This window comes from Tachysurus fulvidraco, chromosome 9, assembly GCF_022655615.1.
Source record: "Tachysurus fulvidraco isolate hzauxx_2018 chromosome 9, HZAU_PFXX_2.0, whole genome shotgun sequence".
NCBI lineage: Eukaryota > Metazoa > Chordata > Actinopteri > Siluriformes > Bagridae > Tachysurus > Tachysurus fulvidraco.
In genome coordinates this window covers 4,299,694-4,324,687 of record NC_062526.1, presented here as the reverse complement: position 1 = coordinate 4,324,687, position 24,994 = coordinate 4,299,694, and the positions used below count along the sequence as shown (strand labels likewise).

Genomic DNA, 24,994 nt, shown 5'->3' with positions numbered 1-24,994 from the left:
ACAAAGACACTGACACTGGAGACTCCTTCCATAAATGTTATTAATACAAAAACTCTTATATACAGTATATATATATATATATATATATATATATATATATATATATATATATATATATATATATATATATATATATATAAGTATAGAATTATGAGATTGTTTGTTTGATTTGACTTGTGTTGTTATTTGTTCTGGCAGAGCATTTGATATCCTTCAAGCATGTAACTACAATTATTACAAGAGGCCAAAGTTGTGTAATAGGTTCTTCATAAGAACTTCACAAGATTGCCTTAAAGCTGACTAGAGAAAGGTGGAGTCTAATCAGCTGTAGTAATGTCAGGTCAGATAGACAGTAGATACGTCGCCTAAATCCAGCATGTTTTCCTTTACCGAGATAATGCGTAGCCGAGTCGTTATACTGTCATTCTTCGAGCTCCCGGAGAGGAGGTCAAAGGAAGCCGCCTTACAAAGATCGTTAATAAACTGCTAGCAGTAAAGCATCACTATCACATCAGGGTCGATGGCACTTGTGTCTGGAAGATTAATGCTCTTGTAGTTCTTTGAATGCAGATGTTCTGGGTAACAATGAGCGACGGACGTCTTTGACGAGCAGATGGTTCAAATGGACAAAGCCATACGGAGTGTGAAAGGTCGTGGAAGTCAATGCTCTGTGGGTTTCTGTGGGGTAAACACACACCAGGTATTCTGGAGCTTAACCCCTATCTGTGCAACGTGTTGTGCAAGCAATGAAGATGCAATCTGAAGAAAGGTCTTTGTTATGAGTGTCTTCTCCAAATCTCTGAGACAGAGCTAATGATTAAACGAAGACCATTTGTACCTGAACCGAAGGGTGCGGGTGAAGTGCCGATGATCAACACGTCACTCGGACACTTTGACCAAGGCATAGGGGAACCGTGCAGGAACATGAGCTCCTCACAACAAAGATATGGAACATTCTGCCATATCTCACTCCTAACCCAGCAAAAAACTTAGCCTGGGGATATCTGGCTTCTAATGTATGTTTGGATAAAGGCACTTTTGGACTGATACAGTACTTGGTGACACCATGTCCTAGAACTCTGATTCAATTTCTGTATCTACTGAGGACCTGAAGAACCACATATGTGATGTGATTACATCCAGGCTTTAAACTCTTAGGTCAATCTACTTCAGCTAATTAAATACAACTGTGTTTGCACAAGTGTCAGAGAACATGAGCACATCAGACCTTGTCCAGAAGAGTCCAAAAGAGTACTGTAGTTCCTTGAAGGCACCTCAGGAGGAAGGGTGGAGATTTAAGGAATCAGCGGCTAATATAGATACTTGTGTTTCTACTTGTTTCTACTCTGGGTTAGTTTAAAAACACTGGGGTTGCTCGTGCCTTGTTGTAGGGCTACTATTATGGATCCCCCAAGGAATCTTTATACTAGGAGTTTAGAAGAAAGGCATCAGGAAAACTAATTTTATTTGCCGCTTGTGCTGAACTCAGCACCTTTGCTTTTATCTAATCTAAATTCGTTTGGTATAGAAGAGCAGAACGGATGTCCTCTCTACACCTCTAACTGTACTAAAAAAGGTCTCTGCATAATCTGATCTGCATCTCAGACATCTGTCCTGCCGATGCCTCGTTATTCCAACTAGCAGTTTTAACTCATTTAAGCTAGTGGTAGTTAACTAAGCAAATTGGATTGGAAGGCACTTGAAGGACAGTGAAGCAACTTGGACAATAAATAAAAAACAATAAAAATTGAAAAAATATTTAAAAAAATATACTATAAGTAAGTAAGTAAAAATAATTAAACAAACAAACAAATAAATAAATCGAATTCATATAAATTATGCCTTAAGGAAAGGTACAAACTTTAACTCTGCTTTTAACCCAAACTTTTCATATGAAAAACCTTTCATATGATTTGAATTGTAACAATTGTCACAAATTTGCACGTAGATTTTAAAATGATTTTTGATTTTGTTGTTTTAAACCTCTTCTCAGATGCCTGAATACAAATACATAGATTATTCATTTTTGCAATCTGTTATTATTAAATTAAATTCACATTTTGCCAAATATCTGAATCAGAACTTAAAAAAAAACCAACAACAACAAAACAAAACATAATAACTCAATATATGGAGATGTCCAGCTATTAATCTGACTTAATATTTTAATCAAAAATCGTTGTTTTAAGATATAGGCTATCGTTATTACAAATGAATATCTCATTATTTCACACAACTCATTGTTTGCCTTCTTTTATAACTTAATATCATAAGGTAGAATTTGTAGGATATTAAATATTAAGGTGACATGAGATAATATGAAAATAGTGAGAGAAAATGTTAGATAAATCTATCAAGTCCTTTCTTTGTTAAACACGCAATCCATTACAGTGTAATGATGTGATAGCTAGAAAAGCTATAAAAACCACGTGCCAGACTAGCATGAGTATTTTCAGTGGCTGTTACACTCTATTTCAATAAATGTTCGATAAATGTTCTTTCTGAGCTAATATGCCAACATCATTTTTTGAGCGCATTACATTTTTACAGGATCAAATTTAGTCCAGTGTAGTAACATGACTGCAGTTAGAATCGTAGTATCATTCATTCATTTTCTACCGCTTTATCCGAACTTCTCGGGACACGGGGAGCCTGTGCCTATCTCAGGCGTCATCGTGCATCGAGGCAGGATACACCCTGAACGGAGTGCCAACCCAGTCCAAAGACATGCATGGTAGGTTGATTGGCATCTCTGGAAAATTGTCCGTAGTGTGTGAGTGTGTGAGTGAATGAGAGTGTGTGTGTGTGCCCTGTGATGGGTTGGCACTCCGTCCAGGGTGTATCCTGCATCGATGCCCGATGACGCCTGAGATAGGCACAGGCTCCTCGTGGCCCGAGTAGTACGGATAAAGCGGTAGAAATGAGTGAGAATGAGAGTGATTAGCTTGATGCTAAAACATTACGGTAAACGGATGTTTTTTTTAAAAACAGACTTAGCATACAGGGTTTGCATACAGGACAAAGTCAGCTGTTTCAGTACCATTAGTTCTTTCTTGGACATTGTAAAACTAATTCTGCTAATTCTTTTCATGATTTACAAACTTGTTTATTGAGATTCAATGCCAAACTGTCCTCTTTAGCCTAGCTCTTGTATTTATACTGAATATATATTCTCCTTTAGACCATATAAACATGGTCTTAGTCTAAACGTATCTTAGTCTAAAGGTCTAAAGCTATAAATTTCTAAGCGATCCTGTACTTATAATATAAGCTTGATAACTTTGCTTTGTTTTTTTTATCTCTGATGTAGAGACTGGAAATGAAGTTTAGAGCCTAAAGCATTGATAACGGCGGTGACTGAGTTCATTGACACAGATACAGTCCAACATAAAGCCAATGTGCAGTCAGTAAGGCCCTGTTTGTGGGCGGGGCTTCCGGTTGAGCAAGGCAATGAGATCTGATAAGCCAAAAAGATGTCTCCTTAAACTAAAACTGGGGTGTAGGATTGGAACAAATACAGATACAAGCAGAAGAAAAGTCACTAACGTGGTCGGAAAAGTCACGAGATCTAGCAACAAAGTCGCTAAGTTGCAATGATTGATAGTTAATTCAAGAACAAAACAAACCCTTCAGGTTTTGGCCACGCCCACTGCAGGTTTAAATCCAAATATGGATACAGATACAGATTGTTGCCGTACTAAACAGATAGATACACAGGTTTTGTTAACAAACTTCTAATAAAGCAAGATCACATTTTAAATAAACCTGTCAAGAACAGGAAAGACTGATGATAGAAAGTATTTTAGCACTTATGACCCAAAAAGTACTACGGTTGTGGTGATGATGATGATGATGATGATGATGATGATGATGGAGATGAGCATGCATAAACAGACTTTCAGTTGCTATAGTGATCGTTATAAATCGTACAGTCTCACCAGTGGAAGCCTCCTTCTCTCTAAAGTACCATCTCTGGGAATTTGTTTTGCTCTTTATTATAACAGACGCTCGATTTTGGCAACCGTGCCAAAGAAGTGTTTGAATACAGTATACAATTGACCTTTTCCACAGATAACCATTAATAATGAGAAGAGAAGGACCACCAAACAACGAAAAAGAAGAAGAAGAAAAAGAAGGAATGCAGGATGGTCTTTAAAACAAGTCACGGTTTCTCAAAACCACTTTGACATATCGTGTTTCGAAATGGGAATTTTTATTTATAGACAGCGTTAAATTTTTAGATGCCTCCAAACTTTTGCCGTGGGCTTGTTTCCGCTCCTGTGTGCTTCACTCTGCCTCATTAAGGAGCACTATTGTTCTTTCCACTCGACATTTCCAGGACCTATGGGTGTGATGTGAATATCAAGTGGTCCTCCAAGGCAAAGCCCCTGAAAAGCTGTTTTAACATTTAAAATCGGTGCCTGAGCTCTAATAATCGCTAGACCTGTGCGTGTTTTATAGAGTGCAGATAAAGTGTAGTCGTGTCTATCATACTATGATCGTTCATCATCCGGGTTATTATACTAAAAAAAAAAAAAAAAAAAAAGATATATTATTTTAGTTGGATGTTTGAAAGTGCTGCCTGACACTGAATGTGCAATACCTCAATATTATTTAACCCTTGTATTTTTGTTACTCAGCCAGTGTCCGTGGGTCTGTTTGACCCGCTGCATTTTTGGGGTTTTTAATTCAACACAATCAAAGATTTTATGTTAAAATACTCTACAGATTTTTACTTCATCCCAATTACAAGCAATATAAACAGGATTGTACAGCAATGTATTTAATCAGTTTATCAGGTAAACAACTCAGAAGGAAATCAAACCCCTCCATTCTAGCCTCTGTAACTCTGTGTCAGTAAGGCCTAGAATCACGCTGATCAGAAACTTGTATCAGAAACTAGAGACTCTCTTCTTTCCAGTAAGACCAGGCTGACCTCTGTGTGACAAAGTATGTGGGAGCTGTACCACTTTTTAGGTGGGTATGTCATCTAGGCGAAAATCATGAAAATAGGGGGCGACCACATAAGTGGTTAATATTTGCCCTTTACCTTAATTACATCACGTTTCGTAATTAAAGTGCTACTCGGTTTTTGTTGTTTTTTAATCAAATGTAATAAAAAAAGAAAATCAAATTTAATCAAGTTATGAGTGGGAAAAAAATCAACAAATTTACAAGGAAGCAAAGTTTTTCAAAACTATTGATGTTAATGAATATCTATCTACGTTCCTACAGTACCTACCTACCTACCTACCTATCTATCTATCTATCTATCTATCTATCTATCTATCTATCTATCTATCTATCTATCTATCTATCTATCTATCTATCTATCTATCTATCTATCTATCTAATTAACTACAAGAGAGATATAATAACAAAAGAGACTGGAATGACTGCTATGATGCAACTGGTAATAGGAATGGCTGTACCATAGAATTATGACAAAATGACACCAAGTGACAAAGCCAAAAGCAAAGCCATCGGTGACAATTGACACCTATGAAGACATATTAAGCCTTTATTATTGCTTATGTAGGTCTATGTCAGTTGGCATGTACAGCTTATGCACAAACAGGTGACAGGTGACAAATGAAAGAATTGAAAGTGATAATAAGATAAGTGTAACGTTGGCGATGGCGTGACGTAGATGTGACGGACACAAACGCAGGGATACATAACAAGACGAAAACATAACAAAATATGACTTGACATGAACAAACATGACATGAGAAGTGGGCAGTGGTAGCTCAAGTGGGTGATGCCCTGGGGTGGTGATTGGGTGATTAGGGTTCAAGCCCCAGCACTGCCAACCTGCCACTGTTGGGCCCTTGAACTATGCCCTTAACCCACTCTGCTCTGCGCTCTGACCCCAACCTCCAAAGTATGTGAAGAAAGAATTTCACTGTGCTGTAAAATGTGACAAACTACATGACATAACTAAGACAATAACCAATTGAATTTAAAACCACGTTAGTCCTAGTCTCAGACAATAACTAGTATAAACTACACTAGAGTGTTTTCTTGTTTGGTCATGTGAGGAAGATGATGATGGTGATGATGATGATGATAAATAATTAAAGCATACCAGAGAGACTATTTCTCAGTTTGTCACCTGTGTGTGTTGTAGCTTTTATCGATTTTTATTCTAAATCATTCTGCTCATTAATTCATGGCTGAAGGAAGAAAGATTTAAAGTCTATTTAAGGTGGCTGGGGTATGACTTTCTGTGGCATTTAATCAATATCCACTACTCTCTAGAGCTGCTTTTAATTATTTATCTCCAAGTTTAAGTTTGCTCCTTGTCATTTTTTTTAGTCCTACAATGCCGATACTCATTTATCTCAAACCTATTACAAAGTACTATTTCTTCATAAAACGTTTTAAGGTACTTAATGTTCACACACTGAGTTACTTCACTTTTACCAGCTGTATTCCAAAGCAAAGATTAGTGTAGTGAGTTTGCTATCACGTCTTTCTCCACGTGCTTTTCTCATCCTGTCACCGGTCTGTTATCTGATTGTGTTCACTTGTTCTGTGTTAGCTCATTGATTAGGTCTTATCACGTTCCCGTATTGCTGAGTCTGTAATCGGTGTAGTGTTATAACACACAGTTGATTAGGGATCGTTCTTGGGTAACTCTCACTCACACTCTCACTCGTTTTCTAACGCTTTAGCCGAACTTCTCGGGTCACGGGGAGCCTGTGCCTATCTCAGGCGTCATCGGGCATCGAGGCAGGATACACCCTGGACGGAGTGCCAACCCATCGCAGGGCACACACACACTCTCATTCACTCACACACACACACACTACGGACAATTTTCCAGAGATGCCAATCAACCTACCATGCATGTCTTTGGACCAGGGGAGGAAACCGGAGTACCCGGAGGAAACCACCGAGGCACGGGGAGAACATGCAAACTCCGCACACACAAGGCGGAGGCGGGAATCGAACCCCCAACCCTGGAGGTGTGAGGCGAACGTGTAAACCACTAAGCCACCGTTCTTGGGTAACTCTTTTGACCAAAAAAAAAAAAAAAAAAAAAGTGTCTGTTTTTTTTTATTGTTAATGTTCAACATCGCGTGTCTTTGTCACGTCTCACTCCACAGTGGTGCTTAATGACTAGACGCTCAGGGCAGTACAAATCTGCAGTTTTTCATTTCATTTTTTTCAGTTTTTTATTTTCCTAGCTGACTCGAGGCAAAATGTTCATATAAAAAAACAACAAAAAAAGATTCTTTTTTCCACGCAAATGTTGAAAGGTTGATATCAAACCCATTTCTGCTCTCTGAGATGCCCCCAAGTGCTACACTTTGAAGGCGTTTATCTTCAACCACTACAATTCCATGTAAGGTTATTGACAGACGGAAAAACACACGTCTCACACTGAAAGCCAACATGAGTCCTGACTCATTTTATATCAGACTCACAAATCGTTCATTTGTTTATACCGATTAAAGACGTCCCATACGTTCCAACACCACCGTACCGTTAAAAAGGATTACCATTGTCTGCCTGCACTCTGAACGCTGCTTGGATCTTTGACGACGATACAGTACTTTATTTGCTCATCGTTAATAAATACTCCGTTCTGGAATCTCGGGATCGTCCTGTTCTCTTATGGCACCCTAGTTAAAAGAATCTGCAGTGTGATTAAGAAGAGTGATGCTGTATATAAGCCTCCGCCTTGTGTGTGTGGAGTTTGCATGTTCTCCCTGTGCCTTGGGGGTCTATACAGCCAACTATGAGAACATGTACACTAACAGTCACTGATCCCCAAAACCTTCCTTAAACCTGATAACACACATAAGTCTTTTCTTCATCTTCTCTTTAACTCTAATCGACTCTCATGAAAAGTTCCAGATATTGAACTTAGTAATCCATCATTTTGTCTACTTGTGATCTGAAACAAGGGGGCATGGTGGCTTAATGGTTAGCACGTTCGCCTCACACCTCCAGGGTTGGGGTTCGATTCCCGCCTCCGCCTTGTGTGTGTGGAGTTTGCATGTCACTCGGGGGTTTCCCTCCGGTACTCCGGTTTCCTCCCCCGGTCCAAAGACATGCATAGTAGGTTGATTGGCATCTCTGGAAAATTGTCCTTGGTGTGTGAGTGAATGAGAGTGTGTGTGTGCCCTGCGATGGGTTGGCACTCCGTCCAGGGTGTATCCTGCCTCGATGCCCGATGACGCTTGAGATACGCACAGGCTCCCCGTGACCCGAGGAGTTCAGATAAGCGGTAGAAAATGAATGAATGAATGAATGAATGCTGTATATCAGCCCTGAGTTTGCTGTATTTGCATGCAGCACTGACTCCACGTCACGGAGGAGAGCGAGCGATTAATAATCCTACCCTAGCCGCGGTGTATCGTACATTTTCAAACGTACGGAGCTGTACAGTAGAATAGACGGATTTCCCTGCTATCGGCTCACACTGTGAACTTATTTCAGATTATTTTCTCACTTGTAGCCGTGTGATACGACTCGTTTAACGTGGGAAAAGTTCAGAAAGGAAGGAGAGTAGACCTGTAGATGTGTACTGTATGTTCGAATCCTAAATGATAAGAAAGACTCCGTATCTTTAAACACTGTTCTTGAATATTCAACCAAATTTACCGACCCATGGATTTTTAAATAGTTTTTTTTTTGCATGTTTCAGGTTATGTGCAGTGGCTAAGCTGTGATATGGCTGAACGGGCCAAGCAGGCCCAGAATTCCCTGCTGCAGCGCTGTGTCCACCTCCACCTTCGCTCCCTTTGGCCCATTGTGAGAGTCTGATCCTTCCCGGTCCGTCCGCGCCCTCCCGGGGCTTCCCAATCACCAGGCCTCCTGGCTTCACTGCAGGCCCACCATGGGAGGATGCCTCTCAAAACCCAAACCAGGTGACACACACACACACACACACACACACACACACACACACACACACACACACACACACACACACACACACACACTCCTGTATGCCCCCACACCTACCCCCACCTTCAAATCCTGTAATAATTGGCACTTGTTTCTCTGCCTATATATAGGTCAGTCTAACCTGCCCCCCCTCCCCGACCCTGTGTGGCGTGGCTTTCTTTTGGTGCTGCAGGAATTTTAATGCTCTCAATTGCTCTCTGTGTTTCATGCGGATTAAACAGAAATATGAGTGGCAAGTGTTTGAATGTTGCACAATGTATCGCAGTTCTTTTTTTTACATCTTGAGTTGCTGAAGGCCAGAAATATGGTTTTATCTGTTTCCAGCGCTTTTTTTTTTACACCGTAGTGTAGGAGCTGGATTTTTAGAAAGCGGCGACATTAAACGGAAAGGGAACCTACGCTACGAGGTCCTGTGCCTGTTATCGTGCTAAAAAACAATCTGAACAGCGATTCAGTGTACAAGAAGCGTTTCAGTCGATGGATTTTCCACCCGGCAACTAAATGCTGTCGATCAGGAGAGATGCAAGAGATTTGGGATCATGTACAGTAGCTACCACATAACAGGAATTTAAATATTTTCTGTAAATACATGCCCAAATGTCTACATATTCTTTTAACAACAAGGATATCTGAAAAATCCCGTTAGCATTTGAATCGTCCACATCACTTCCAGCGTTTTGGAAAATTCACCGTTAAATGTTGAACCTTCGGGAAGGAATGATACCAAAATCCGATTAAAGAACACTAAAACATTCTGCTCGGACATTTTGTAACATATTGAAAAATTTTTTTTAATAAATGACAGAGGAAGGCAAGAAAAATTGACAGGAAAATTTGAAGTGCCTGACTGAAGTGACCGCATCTGATTGGTTGAAAAGTGTCAATTCATTTAGTCACACATCGCAGCAGATCTGTTAGCATCTAGACCAGTGTTGTAATGTAACGGAGTACAAATACTTCGTTACTGTTCTTAAGTAGAAATGTCACGTATCTGTACTTCTGTCAGGACCACTTTGTCACAAGGGAATTAGATGATATGCATACAGTTAATGTTGGTGGTATGGTTCTGTTCTGGGCAAGAATCCACGTGCCCGTCCATGCGCATGCACGGACAGAGCGGGGAGAGCAGCGACTAGAAAATAGAATAGACCCCCCCTAACAGAACCACTAGCATGCATAGTATTGATAAGCTCACTTACACGTTTTTGGAAAGTAATAAATGAATGGATAGATAGATAGATAATCAAATAATTAGAGAGAGAGGGTGGAGATTTAAGACGTAAACTGGTACGGCGAACACGGGTTCCGGCGTGGTGGAGTCGGGGTTGGAGGAGGGAGTTTAGATCGCGGCAGCAGCGAAGCCCTGAACGGCTCTATGAATGGGAATTTAAATGGTCGGGTAATACGGATGTCGTAACCGGATTGGTGCACGTCGTGGACAGCTGATTCACGCTTGACGACGCGGCCTGCCAGAACTAACGCGATACTTGATTTTACTTCGCTATTTAAATTTATGTCAACTTTCATTTTACTCCACTACATTTCCTAGATAAAATGTATACTTTTACTCCGTTATATTTCCACTAAGCGTCTTCGTTACTCGTTACTACAAAATAAAAGGTTTGGCGAATCACTGCTCCTAGATCGCATTACGCAGCGTGCACGAGCAGTCAGAGCTGGAGGCGTTTATCTATAACGTTAATCGGCGGAAAGACGCAAAGACGCCAACCAGAAGCAGTGAAATGTCACTGTTCTTATTACCAGAGTTGTAGCACAAACAAAATATTAATGCAAACAATCCATTCAATACTAAATAAAAATAACATTTATTGATTTGGTCTTTGTTTTGTTAATATTTATTTATTAATGACTGCATGCATTGGACACAGTGTTCGTAGAGAATGCATACATACATGAACTGATCTGATTCAAGACTGACATCATTACATCATGCATAAAATTCTGGTGTCCACTTTTGCCATTTAATAATACCATAACTTTTGGCTTACTATGTAGTCATATAATATATAATATAAAACTCTTCTTGTTTTAAATTCTCACTAAGGGCTAAAAACCCCTAAAGAACCGCCCCTGGTCTTATACCTCCCGAAAATCACTGAAATTTTACTTTTTACTTTTAACCTCAAATACTTAAATACATTAAATATCAGAAAATGACTTTTGATCCTTAAATACAGTAAATATCAGATACTTTAAGTACTTTTACTTGAGTAATATTCTAAAAGGCGACTTTCACTTCTACCGAAGTCTTTTTCTAGTACGATACTTGTACTTTTACTCAAGTATCGCTTCCTAGTACTTTATACAACACTGATCTATAGTCACGGCTTATACGTGGACTTACACTGTGGATGCATCTCATGATCTAAAATGAACAATAAACAAAAGAAGATATAATTCTTTATATGCTGCTGATATACAGTACTCTGGAAGGAGTCTCCAGTGTCAGAGCTTTCAACGGTTTCATTAAAGTTTCCACTACAGGAAAGTCTTCAGAAAGAAGTATATTTATTGCATTCCCTTGGTAACAGTTTCTAAGTTACAATGGAAAAAAGTGTTAGATTAGATATCTAAGTCTGTTACATAGATCTTCCTGTTAAATTTAATCCAGAATTCCGATGTTTACATTATCGGTTACGTTATCAGACGTGAAGAGCAGGAAAAGAAAGAAAATATCTGTTATCATCATTTTAGCAGCTGTTCAATAAGACTTTAATCATTTTTTAAAGTATCCAGATGTTGCTATGTTTTGTCGTTATTTTGTAAGCCACACTATACGTAGCTTCATCGTTCTATTCCTGTATGTTTGGAGTTTCGTTGCGAGTAAATTGTACTATGTGCATTTCAAAGTAAGCTACGAACAGTGTCACTAATTATAAAGCATTCTTTCTTCTCCACCTCCGACTCGGTCGTCTGTTATGATTTTCCATTGACTTTAATTAAGCTTCGCTCACCGGGTGAGAATTCTCTTGGAGATTAAAAAATGTAAGACCTGGTTCTCAGCACATTTTTCCAGCCGGTCAGAGAGAAAGCAGGTTCCGCACTGGCTGCTGTAGAACCATGTTACACAAGTGTTTTTCATGTTTTATATATAAAGGAGAATATTCTTGAGGTTGTTAATTTTCTAACGGCGGTTGAAAACCTACTTACTCAGGAAACACTTTAACTACAATAGCACTCCTTTCCCTATCTTTTTCATTTATATATATATAAAACACAACCTTTGACACTTTTTCATTGTAACTTTGAACAATGTTTTAAACTCATGGTATCTTAAGTATGTAACCTAGTGAGCAGCATTAATGTATCCAAATGCTAGAGATTTAAGCACTTACAGTATGTACGTCTCTCTGGAATATGTACTTCTCTCTGCCAAATGCTGTAAATGTAAATGTTAATGTATTCTTTATTCCTTTTATACCACAGCGATTTGACAATGCAGCATATTTTTACTTATTAACGGACGTTTGATCGGTTTCTTGGTTACGTTTAATACCTGTAAAAGAACTTGGCTCTTAAAATCAGTTTTTTATAATGTCCATGATTTCTGTACTAAGGGTGTAACTATAGTTTGTTAAGTAGGAAAACAACATAATAATATCAGTGCTGCAGGTTCTTTTTACTTTTAGTCAAGTAAAGATATTAAATGGAAGATGTTGATATGTTTTTTTTGTATTTGTGATGCCTTGTTAGTAGAGGTCAAAGTTGAGCTCACTCTCCTGGACAAGGAGAAGGAAGCGGACCTGATGTCTCCCAACGGTAAGGCCAGTCCGTTCTCGGAGTGTCGTCCCAACGGTTCTCTGGGTCACTGCTCGGACGACGACTCGTCCGTTCCGCGTCCGTCACACAAACACCGAGACTACATCGAGGCCACAGTTTGCCACGTCAAAGACCTGGAGAACGGACAGTAAGACACATGGTTTATTTACGCCCTGTGAGCTTCTAGTGTTGTGTGAAAATTATGGGTGGATGAGGGTACGTGCATGGGGTGTGACAGAACCGGTGCCTGACGTAAACGTTGGCGTGTATCGATGTAGGAAAATTTGTGTCCACATTTGTAGTGTCACAGGAATTTGACTTAATTAGTATTAGTTTACGAATCCACACAAAATAGCTGATTATAACGCAATTATTTTTGGTGTGACAAATTGCTATAAGCGGTTACATAGAGTAATATTAGTTGATGGAGGTTATGGAAAAGTATCAATCGGGCTTTTGTTATAAAATTAAAAAAAGAATCCATGTAAAAGTCACTAGAATATCAGTGACTATGGAAAGAGGTAATTGCAGAAATTTCAAGAGGTGAAAATTTATGCAAAGCCATTCTTCAGTACAGGAAAATGTGTTGAAGCTATTTATCCACGGTAGAGATAGAGACTAGGTTGAAAGTGCTAGACTTGTATTTTATTGGTGTGTGATGGATCTTGCAGGATGCGTGAGGTGGACCTGGGGCTGGGCAGAGCTCTGCTCATTAAGGAACATGGGGAATTCTCTGCCATGGGGCACAAATGCCCACACTATGGGGCACCACTGGTTAAGGGTGAGGAAACTCTTTCATAGTCGGTGTTTAGAAATAGTGCAGAAAGAGTTCTGACTATACAGAGATTTCTGAATTAGGTTGTTGGATTGTAGTAATAGTGTTTAATGGAGCTGAAGATTTATTCTATCCTGTGGCAGGGGTTTTATCTAAAGGACACGTTCGGTGTCCGTGGCACGGAGCCTGTTTCAACATTGCAACTGGAGACATCGAGGACTTCCCAGGGCTGGACAGCCTTCCCACTTTTCAGGTGATTCTTCAAGTGTTTCTGTTAATCCCAAGATGCTTGTATATCTTTCTTATGCAACATTGAGCTCTTCTTTTACCTTACATAAGCCAGAACTCACGAACTGGCTGTTTGTTGGCTAAACTAGTAGCTTTAAGGAGTCACTCATGAGAGTGGTACAGAACATTTATTGAGAAGGAAAAGAGAAATGTAACCCACTGAGAGGTGACTGAGATTAAAGCTCTTTTTGCTGCAGGTCAGAGTTGAAAAGGAGAAGGTGATCATACGGGCAAACAAACAGGTAAAGCCTTCACTTAATCTGGTGTGTGAGGTGTAAGTGTGTGGAGCAGAGATGTACAGTAACAATCAACATAAATAAACATGTGGTTTGACAGGCTCTACAGACGCAGAGGAGGACGAAGGCCATGGCCAAGTGCTCGGCCGTCATCAACTCCAGTACAAGCTTTAGCCACGTTCTCATCATTGGATCAGGTTAGAAGCCAACTCACCAGCTTGAAAAAAAAAACACAATACATTTGCTGCAATGTATGAAACTGGTTTGTTTATAATTTATTTGTTTGACAAATGTGAAAAAAAATCGATCAAACGGATCAGGTAGAGATCCTGCCTAGTGATTTTTGTCTAGGGATTGTTTTGTAAAAAAAAAAAAAAAAAAAAAAGCAGGGGCTTCTGCCCAACATGGGACATTAGCCAATTGGAGGTTTCTGCCCAACCAGAAGCTTGGACCATCCAGAACACTGGAGAGGCATTTGCTCAACCAGGGGCTTTGACAGTAGAAGGTCTCTGCCCTACAGTACATGGAGCTTCGATCAGCAGAAGGCTTCCACCCACCCAGGGGCTTCTGTACATTCGAATTTGCCCAGTAGAAGGTTTCTGCCAAAATTGGTGCTTCCACCCAATCAGGCACCTCTGCATGCATTGGAGATTTCTGCCTGAATTGGAGTTTCTGCCCAAAATGGGGCTTTGACCACAAAGAGACTTCTGCCCATTATGTGGCTTCACCCAGAAGGAGGCTTCTTTCCAAACAGTGCTTTCTGTTCAAGAAAAGGTTTCAACAAGCAACAGGCTTCTCCCAACCATTGGGTCCATCAGGAGACATCTGCCTAACCAGGGACTTCTAATCAAAATGGGGTATTACATACAGTAAATAGTGGTTTCTGGCCAATTAACTGATTTGCCAGCAGAGGGCTTCTGCCCAGCCAGGGGCCTCTGGCTAACGGGGGATTCCCAAGCAGCCAAAAATTAGGCTTGAAATTTGGGTTCAATAAAGATCTTTGCAAAGGAGAAGGCTTTTGTCTAGTTAGATGATTTTCCCAGGAGGAAGCTTCTGTCCAACATAATCAGCCATAATTTCTAAAAAACCCCTGGCTTGGCTAGTATTAGTTCATGTCTGGACCAAAGCGATACTCGCTCACTAGCTCACGTTTCCCTATCGATCTTTTTCTCTCAGGTCCCGCTGCATTGGTGTGTGCAGAGACGCTGAGACAGGAAGGCTTCACTGACCGCATTGTGATGTGCAGCATGGACAAACACCCTCCGTATGACAGGCCTAAACTGAGTAAGGTTTGTACAGAGTCAGTGGAGCACAGAGTGCGGTGGAGGAGTGCTGCTTCCCCTCCGGGACTGATTTACCTGATCAACCAGAATGTGTTTCAAACTATGCAAACTTTTGAGCACAACTGTATTTATGGGTCACAGTTTAGGTTTTGGGTCCAGAGTTTAAATGTCTAATTTCAAGTATATATGTGTGTGTGTGTGTGTGTGTGTGTGTGTGTGTGTGTGTGTGTGTGTGTGTGTGTGTGTGTGTGTTTCTTTGTCTATACAGTCATTAGAAAGCACAGCGGAACAGCTACAACTGCGCTCAACCGAATTCTTCCAGAGCCATGACATTGAACTGATGCTGGAGAAAGAGGTGCAGTTCATCAATCCATGTCTGACGATGATGTTTCTCTCTCTCTCTTCTCTCTCTCTCTCTCTCTCTCTCTCTCTCTCTCTCTCTCTCTCTCTCTCTCTATATATATATATATATATATATATATATATATATATATATATATATATAGCAACCCATCTCTTGTACCCTTGGAGTTTAAGATTCTTACAGGTTATGAAAACAAAACAATGGCAGTGCAGTGATACCTCGAGATACAAGTGCTTTGACATATGAATCTTTTGAGATACGAGCCGTGATTCAAGCAAATTTTTCAGATACAAGCTTCCGAGTCGCCGCCGAAGCCGAAACAAAGATCCCCAACAACCACGTGTGAGATACGAACATCCCAGAAATAGTTGGAACTGGTCGTGCATCAGCGACGTTTAATGACACTCGCCTTACACATTTCCGAAACATTTTAAAAGGGAGGAAGAAATGTCCTTGGACAGGTTTTAATTAAAATGACCGGCAGATGTTAGTGAGGAAAGAGTGACAAAAAAGGCAAAAACAAGTGAAGAGAAAAGCGTTCAGTTAATTTTAGTGAAGTTTAGTTAAGTTCCATTTAAGTGTAAAGTAGCATTAAGAGTGTACAGTAGCGAGTAAGTGAACAAAAGTGAAAGTGTAATTCCTCCTAACTCCTCCGCCTGTTTACTCCTCCCTCAACCTCCGTGCGCATCTTCCGTAAAGTAAAAACCAGTTTATTTTTTTAACATTCTCTTTTATGACTGTATGTTTTTATACAATATTTGTCATTTATAAATGCAGGTACTGTACATTTTTCATATTCAAAACACATAAACAAAACAACTGGAGTGGAATTTTGCGAGCTGGAATGGATTAATGGGATTCCAATTCATTTAAACGGGGAAAATTGCTTTGAGATACGAACAAGGTCACGAAACGAATCGAACTCGTATCTCGAGGTATTACTGTATTTGATTTCAATACTCAAACACGACCTCAAGTTAGTCTATTTAATCTAATATACAGTATTCCAGCACTTTCTAGCAGTTAAATGTTTCATTTTCCCTGTTGCTAATCTTAACCTTCCATGATTATACCTCCTCAGGTTGTGTCAGTTGATGTAAAAACAAAGACAGTAATGTTTCAGGATGGCTATAAGATGGAGTACAGAAAGCTCTTCATTGCAACCGGAAGCAGGTGAGAACAATTTCAATTTCTGCTGTATGGGTAGCAGTGAGCAAAAGACATGGGGCAGAGATGGAGGTAGCAGAGACGAGGATGATGAGGTTCTCTTTAGGAGTGACAAGGATGGACAGGATTGGAAGCGAGCACATCAGAGGGACGTCTCAGGTGGTCTGTAATGGGGACAAGGTTTGGACATGTACAGAGGACGGAGATGGTTATATTGGTAGAAGGATGTTGGAGATGGAGCTGCCAGGTAAAAGGGCAAGTGGAAGGACAAAGAGGAGATTTATAGATGTGTTGAAAGAGGATATGAAAGATGAAACACAGAGGAATCGCTGTGGCAACCCCTAACGGGAAATGTAGAAGATTTGCCTTACTGCCGGAACTACTTTCAGAGCTGCTGTTGTAGACAAATAATAAACACCTTCTAACTAACCTGAATCAAGACTTCGACAATGTTGTGAAATCAAGATCAATGAAACGATAAATAACAGAGGAATATAATCCATGTTGGCGCTCCATAATATAAGTGATTGACGTTTGAAATATAAAGGTGAATTTTAGAAGAAATCTTAATTAGCATTAACAACTCTAAAGCGCAAACCTAAAAACAGCATGGCTTTGGTCCAACGCTTGGCACTGTACATGATAATGTGCCGTTCATTTGATAGAGTTTCTTCACTTATGATTCATAACTAGCGAGGGGAAGCCATTAATCATTCTGTCCTAGTCAGAGCTCAGCCGAGTCCTGAATAAATGAACGATCTGAAATTACAGAGGGGAATCTTGGCATTCTGAAGTGTTGACATGAACAGAAAATTCTCTGAATCATGAGGATGTCGTTGCTTAGTCAGCTTTCACTCTTCCCTGCTGAACAGGCTGTAGAGGTTGGGCAAGGATTGCAGTGTTTTTAATGCGTCTTCTTTACTAGACTCGTTAGCTTATTCATACGTACAGGAAATATTTATTTGTTTTTAGCAACTGTGTCAAATTACATGATTTCCATAGAGAATGAGATCCTTATCTCATTCAGGTGTTATTTAAGTATGAGCTGCAATTAATTATTACAAATTATTAGAATTGATGATCATTTAAGCCGTAAGCTTCATCGGTAATTAAAAATAAAATGGGGGAAAGGTGGCCAACGAAAGGCAGACGGATACAATCATTCGTTCGTTCATTCATTCATCTTCTACCGCTTATCCAAACTACCTCGGGTCACGGGGAGCCTGTGCCTATCTCAGGGGTCATCGGGCATCGAGGCAGGATACACCCTGGACGTAGTGACAACCCATCACAGGGCACACACACTCTCATTCACTCACACACACACACACACTACGGATAATTTTCCAGAGATGCCAATCAACCTACCATGCATGTCTTTGGACCAGGGGAGGAAACCGGAGTACCTGGAGGAAACTCCCGAGGCACGGGCAGAACATGCAAACTCCACACACACAAGGCGGAGGCGGGAATCGAACCCCCAACCCTGGAGGTGTGAGGCGAACGTGCTAACCACTAATCCACCGTGCCCCCCTCAGACAGATACAATTAAAGCATTTTAGACTCCTAATTTATCTTTACTTTTAGACCCTAAACACTGTCAGTCCTTCCTCCTTCTCTTCCTCTCAGTAATTCGTCCTACAGGAGTAACTCTTAGAGGGCTGAACAAGTCTGTTGCATCTGGGGTGGAGTTTATTTCTGGGCCAGAAACCATTCAAACAGCCTAAAGCCTAAAACAAAAGCAGATCCATTGCTGGATAATATTGTAGCTCTATAATCTTTCTTAAAAAACTGACAACCCTTCAAGGTTCTTAGGTTGAACTTCTAGAACCTCAATGCAGAGCCCAATAACAGAACACAAACATCGATTGGATGCAGGTAGATATTGCAAGTTGCCATGGTTACATGCAATATACAATAAATGCAGAATGCATGCAAAACCACTTAGACAATAGATTAAGCGAATTTAAACCTTTAATCAAATGTATTTTTACTAAATGAAAAAAAAAGTGATGTTATGAGGATATTTCACCGGTTCACTATTCAGACATCATTGTTGTCATCATCGGCTGTTATTGTTGATAAAATGCCATTTCTGGAAAAAAGTAAATATAGTTAGTTACCTTGCTTATACTGTACTTACCAAAGTTCTTTGGAAATGTGTCGTGGTGGTTCACAGTATCAGAACATCTTAGTAAGTAGCAGGTCATGTGACCGAGGGTGTAGCTTGTTGTGGCTGTACAGTATATTTTCCCTGTCAGAAACGAGTCGAAAGAATCCTTGATTTTTCAATAAGCCCATTTTCTGAAAGTGTATCTTTTGTGTTCGATCACAATCAAATTTGACAGTTTACTACATTACAAACTGCTCCTTTAAGACAGTCCCTTAAGGATTTGGCAATTTTGTGATCACAGGAATGAACACAAAATCAATTACAGCAAACTCCACAACATCGGGAGAAGTTTTTAAGTTTTTAAAATGATCTCAGATTTACGGCAGGTCTGGGCCGAAACACCTCATGCATACACGCCATGTGCGTCAAACATGAGTACAGCTATCACACAAAGTGTTCGCAGAGGCCGGTGCTTTTTGGAGGCGAGTGGACATAAGGGTCAGTGTTACTTTTGGAAGCAAGTAGACAGAAAGCTAGGGTGCCAAAACATTTGGAGGTAAGTGGAGACGAGCATGTGACGTCGTCTGAATACTCTTGTGGAAGTTCTCCTCATTGTGCTGAGTGTTTAGATATGTCACAAGTCCATGTTGTGCTAATTTTTAATTTTCACGTGACATCATGTAGATAGTTTGGTGTAGATAATTCGAAAGCTTGCTTAGTTATAAACCTCCAAAGTTTATAATTGGAGTCTATGGGAAAAATGGCCATTTTTGAGACCCGGTACCGGAAGTACCGGTAGTCGGATCGCTTAGAAAAGTAATAGCAGCAAACTTCAGACCAGGGTCTACAACATATCCGAATTTGGTGCATGTGGCTCAAAAGCCCTAGGAGGAGTTACTCTTTATAAAATTTTTGTCTACGCTTAAATAGGAAAACTGAATGTTGGCTTATATATTGTGTACTTGGAGGAGTTTAAAAGAAGTAAGATTGCAGATTCACCAGCTCAAGTATTTTTGTGACAAACAAGCAGTACAGAAAGCGCTCCAAGTTGTAGAAGCTTTAGGGAGTGTCTAAGCTTTTCTATGCATCTCGAGTCTAGGCCAAAATTGTCACAATTAGAGCCGAATCAAAGAAACAAACAAACAAACAAACAAACAAACAAACAAAAAAGAGTTTGAGTTGGGCTTGAATAATGCTAATATTCATTATATTCTGTACATGTGGGTGTGCATGCTAGCACTGGACCATCCATCACTTCCTAGCTGTAACTAAAGCTCTTTAATAAATTGGAAATAAAAACAAATGGAGAGCAATATTCATTCATCTTACTTGCAAATCAATGGTCTTCTTGGTGAGGAAATGTCTCCAGTCTGGATGAGACAGACAATTTATCTAGCGTTAAAGTACAGACAGTGCAGAGCTGACATAAGATGCTGAAAACTCATTCACTATAAACATTATTAAACCTTGCAGATAATCAACATTAAATCATCTGTACCTTTGTTTTTTTTGCCACAATTTGCCTAATGTCTAATATTGTGTCAATCTATAACACATCACCTTGCTACTGATTATAATTATTATTATTATTATTATTATTATTGTTGTTGTTGTTGTTGTTTTTGTTGTTTTTAACAAAAACAACAACAATAATAATAATAATAATATATTTAATAATAATATTTAATTAATTATTAAATACTTATCCAATGCAACCACAAAATTATGAAAAATCTATCTATCTATCTATCTATCTATCTATCTATCTATCTATCTATCTATCTATCTATCTATCTATCTATCTGTTATTCTCTCTCAACAATTCTCTCATTTCTCTTGTTCTCTCTCTCTCTCTCTCTCTCTCTCTCTCTCTCTCTCTCTCTCTCTCTCTCACACACACACTCTTCCCCCCTCTCTCTGACTCTCTCTCTGTCTCACTGTATCTCTCTCTCTCTCTGTCTCGCTCTCTTTCTGTCTCTCTCCCTCTCTCTCTCCCTCTCTCTCTCTCTCTCTGTCTCACTGTATCTCTCTCTCTCTCTCTCACACACACACTCCCCCCCTCACACTCCCCCCCTCACACTCCCCCCCCCTCTCTGTCTCTCTCTCTCTGTCTTGCTCTCTCTCTCTCTCTCTCTCTCTCTCTCTCTCTCTCTCTCTCTCTCTCTCTCATTCTTTCTTTTCCTTACTTAAAGACCCAAGTCCATAAACTTCAAAGGTAAAGATGTGAGCAACGTGTTTCACCTGAGAACCCCAGAGGATGCGAACAGCATAGCCGGACTTGCCAGCAGCAAGAACGCTGTCATCGTGGGGACCTCGTTTATCGGTGAGACGTCATGGTGGACGCTTTGGTATAAAATCCATTAACATTATCTCACCTGGGTGCTGGAGCGTTAGGTATCATTATGTAATGTTATGTAATATTTGCAGAAGTGCTGAAGTATGACATTTATTCATGGTTCAGTTACATGTGTGTAAAAGTCAAACTACAGAAGTGTGGAATTTTCTGACACTAACGTGAGTTATTGACTACGATATGAAAAATATTCGTATTTTGCTCTAATAAGCGCTTACCTGTGTTCAGGTATGGAGGTTGCAGCTGCTCTTACAGATAAAGCTCACTCGGTCTCTGTGATCGGAATCGATGCTGTGCCGTTCCGTAAAGCTCTGGGGGAGAAAGTAGGAAAAGCACTGATGAAGGTCAGGATACCAGCCTCACATTTACTACTCTCCTTTACAGAAGGAAAATTCTTCTTCTTTGGGAAACAAAAACGATTCTTCTCTGCCATTTCTTCAGGAATTTCCTGGTAACTGTACTACACCTGGAGTGTACAATCATGTTAGGTTCTACATAGAACCTTTTCTTTTATAAGAGTACTTACTAATGTCCAGAAAATTTCATTATTCATTCATTCATTCATTCATTCATTCATTTTCTACCGCTTATCCGAACTACTCGGGTCACGGGGAGCCTGTGTCTATCTCAGGCGTCATCGGGCATCAAGGCAGGATACACCCTGGACGGAGTGCCAACCCATCACAGGGCACACACACTCTCTCATTCACTCACACACACTCACACACCACGCAGCCTGCAACATTCTCAGAGATAAATCAACATTATAATAGTTTAAACATTTTGTTAGCTACTACTCTAACACCAGGACACAAAACATCTTAAAGGTGGGGTGTACGTTGTTCGAAAGCCAACGTTGTCATTTGAAATCACCAAAACAAACACGCCCCTATGGGTCAAAATGGGTCCCAAATGGGTCCCACCCCTGTATCGATAGCTCCGCCCACACATACATACGTAACCCAGGCAACTAACAGAAAGAAACGTGTCTTTATCATAGCTGAAGGGAAGAACAATACGATTGTAGATAAACAAACAAGCAAAAATGACACACAAGCATAATCATGTAAAGGACAAAGGCATATATTAGTTCTGTGTAACAAAGCAAAACCAACGTTACTCACCTATCGAGAAGGAAAAAAGCGCCTCAGCGTCTTAAGTAAAGTCGGCCACATATTCACAGGTCGGAGTTTCCCGAGTCGATAACTCCTGAGCTAAACGCTGTTACTACACAAAACGCGGTTGTAGCTGCCTCTCTACATTACTACGATAGAAAAGAGGTGTTATTTGTGTAGTAACAGCGTTTAGCTCAGGAGTTATTGACTCGGGAAACTCCAACCTGTCAATATGTGGCCAACTTCCTGCTCCTTCAGTTCTCTCCAGCACTGGAAAGCTGATCCTATATTAACACGTCCTACTTCTTGTCCTTATCGTAAGCCTTTCTTTCTTTGTTTTTATCCTCCATGTCGATGTTAAAACCGCTTTCTGCAAATGTCACACATGCGCACTGAACACTCTCTCCGCCGCATATCGACAAGACACGCCCCTTTCTGCTCATTGGCTACACGTTTGTTTTTGTTTGTCGGCCTGACTCAGTTTTCACAAGCATTTCTCAAACAACGTACACCCCACCTTTAAAGGAATCAGAGAAACCCTGAATTTTCTCCATCATGTTTCTAGGTGTATTATTTTGGTGTTTCCCCCTGAGTTTTCTCTCCTCTATGTGTTTTGTTCTCGCAGCTGTTCGAGATGAACAGGGTGAAGTTCTACATGCTGAACGAGGTGTCCGAGATGAGAGGCCATCATGGACAGGTATCCAGAAAGTGAGAGAAACTCTGCAGGAGAACGAAGAAGGGCTATGATACAGTAGATGGACTCTTTCTTTATCTGTCTCTGTTTCCACTCCTTCCTCGTTTTCTACTGTTCTGTTTGCCTCGTCAGCTTTTGTTCCTTTACCTTCACCGAATCGTGTATAGATCACATGCAACCTGATGTATAAGTTCGAACCAAGTAAATTCAGCTAGCTTTTTTTTTTTTCCAGTGTGGTGCAGTGATATCGAATTATTTGCAAATATGAACTGAAAGTCATACAAGATGTCTCTCTCTTTCTCTCTCGTTGCTCATCAGTTAAAAGAAGTAGTGCTGAAAAGCGGCAAGGTCTTAAGAGCAGACGTGTGTGTTATTGGCACGGGTGAGTCTCGGTCTGACACGCCTACGTATTACTACACTGCCAGTCACCTGGAGTTCGCTTTGGATGTTAAATCATCTCGAAAGCAGTAAAAAGTATGAATTTGCTTTGTTGTGAATCCTCAGGTGCAGCTCCTGCTACGGCATTTCTCAAACAAAGTGGCTTGCACATGGACTCAAAGGGCTTCGTAACTGTGAACAAGGTAGCGATATCATTTACAGTACCTGACTTATGTGGGAACTATTATTTAATAAGTAACTGCTAAGGGCTTTTCTCAATGCGCGAAATCATGACGTTTTTCGCAAAAGTTCTAGTGCATGCACTGTTATTGTGTACTTTGTAATGTTCATCAAAATAAGTTATATTTCACATTCAATTCAATTCAAGTTTATTTGTATAGCGCTTTTTACAATAGACATTGTCTCAAAGCAGCTTTACAGAACATAAACATAGTGCAGAAGGTAAACAGTTCTTCAACGTTCTTTGTTGAATTCTCCAGAACGCCGGCGCTGAAGTAGAGTTAGCACGGATTTTGGAAGCGTTAACTCTACATTGTTGTACCAAACACGCCAAAAGCTTAGTAACAGACATACAATTTGGAACTTAACCACGCGTGCCTCATACTGTACCACGTGCTTAGTACAGTAACAGAAACCTGCGTCTCGTGTAAACAGTAGCTACGGCGATTGAGGCTAATTGTAAAATAAAATTGTGACAGAAAAGGTGTAATTTGATCAAAGTTTAAAGTTTTATTTTGAAAGTTATTGTCAGAAATAACCAAGCATTGACCTTTTGAGACCCAAATATAACCTTTTCTCACAACTTCATTGTCCACGTATATATATTTATTGTACCGACCTTATATGAGGACTGTTAAGTATGATTCTTTTGCGTAACTGCTTCCTTAAAAACACTGATTATATTTATAGTTATCAGCTATGAATTAAGAGAAACAGTCAGTAGAAATTGTAATGTACACAACAGTAGCATACGGGTCTCGGGAGGTTAAGGATCTGACTGAGAAATAAGCGAAAGTTGGATATCAACGAACTACTGGTCAATTACTACACAATAAACTATAAAAGGCCAAAAGAGATTACGCCTCGGGGGTAAACAACGACAAAGGTGCTTTTATTTAGCCTCGACTTTTAAAGATCGTTCACGTATCAAGCCTGTTTTTTGTCACTGATGTAAAAGCTCGAGAAAAGCCGCTATTTAAAGCTGTATTTAACTAATTTGCATATTTGTGCCTTCGGCAACTGTGGACTGTTCGCATCAGTGTTCGTATATCATTTGTTTAGAACAATGAATAAACGTTAAACATATAATGAAGTTTAACGTCATTATTCAATTAGAATTTAATGCACAGAAAGCACATGTGAGTGAATAAGGATATTGTGAAGCTTGTGGATCAAGAGCAGCATTCATTCATTCATTCATTCATTTTCTACCGCTTATCCGAACATCTCGGGTCACGGGGAGCCTGTGCCTATTTCAGGCGTCATCGGGCATGAAGGCAGGATAC

At 40.0% G+C, this 24,994-nt stretch overlaps 1 protein-coding gene across 3 annotated transcripts in view; it reads left to right on the top strand.

The window, feature by feature from the left end:
- The window catches only part of LOC113653337 (apoptosis inducing factor mitochondria associated 3), a 33,255-nt gene that overhangs the window by 3,364 nt on the left and 4,897 nt on the right, over positions 1–24,994 (top strand). For 2 of the 3 annotated variants that reach the window (XM_047819131.1, XM_027162884.2), the window contains exons 2-15: positions 8,660–8,882; positions 12,637–12,850; positions 13,374–13,483; positions 13,621–13,730; positions 13,963–14,007; positions 14,102–14,198; positions 15,178–15,290; positions 15,553–15,639; positions 16,730–16,821; positions 21,121–21,251; positions 21,510–21,625; positions 23,022–23,093; positions 23,409–23,472; positions 23,595–23,671. In XM_047819131.1, coding sequence (XP_047675087.1) covers positions 8,852–8,882; positions 12,637–12,850; positions 13,374–13,483; positions 13,621–13,730; positions 13,963–14,007; positions 14,102–14,198; positions 15,178–15,290; positions 15,553–15,639; positions 16,730–16,821; positions 21,121–21,251; positions 21,510–21,625; positions 23,022–23,093; positions 23,409–23,472; positions 23,595–23,671 — 1,359 coding nt within the window. In that variant the 5' untranslated portion in view covers positions 8,660–8,851. The remainder of the gene's footprint in view (positions 1–8,659; positions 8,883–12,636; positions 12,851–13,373; positions 13,484–13,620; positions 13,731–13,962; positions 14,008–14,101; positions 14,199–15,177; positions 15,291–15,552; positions 15,640–16,729; positions 16,822–21,120; positions 21,252–21,509; positions 21,626–23,021; positions 23,094–23,408; positions 23,473–23,594; positions 23,672–24,994) is intronic. The other variant, XM_047819133.1, reaches the window with a different exon arrangement.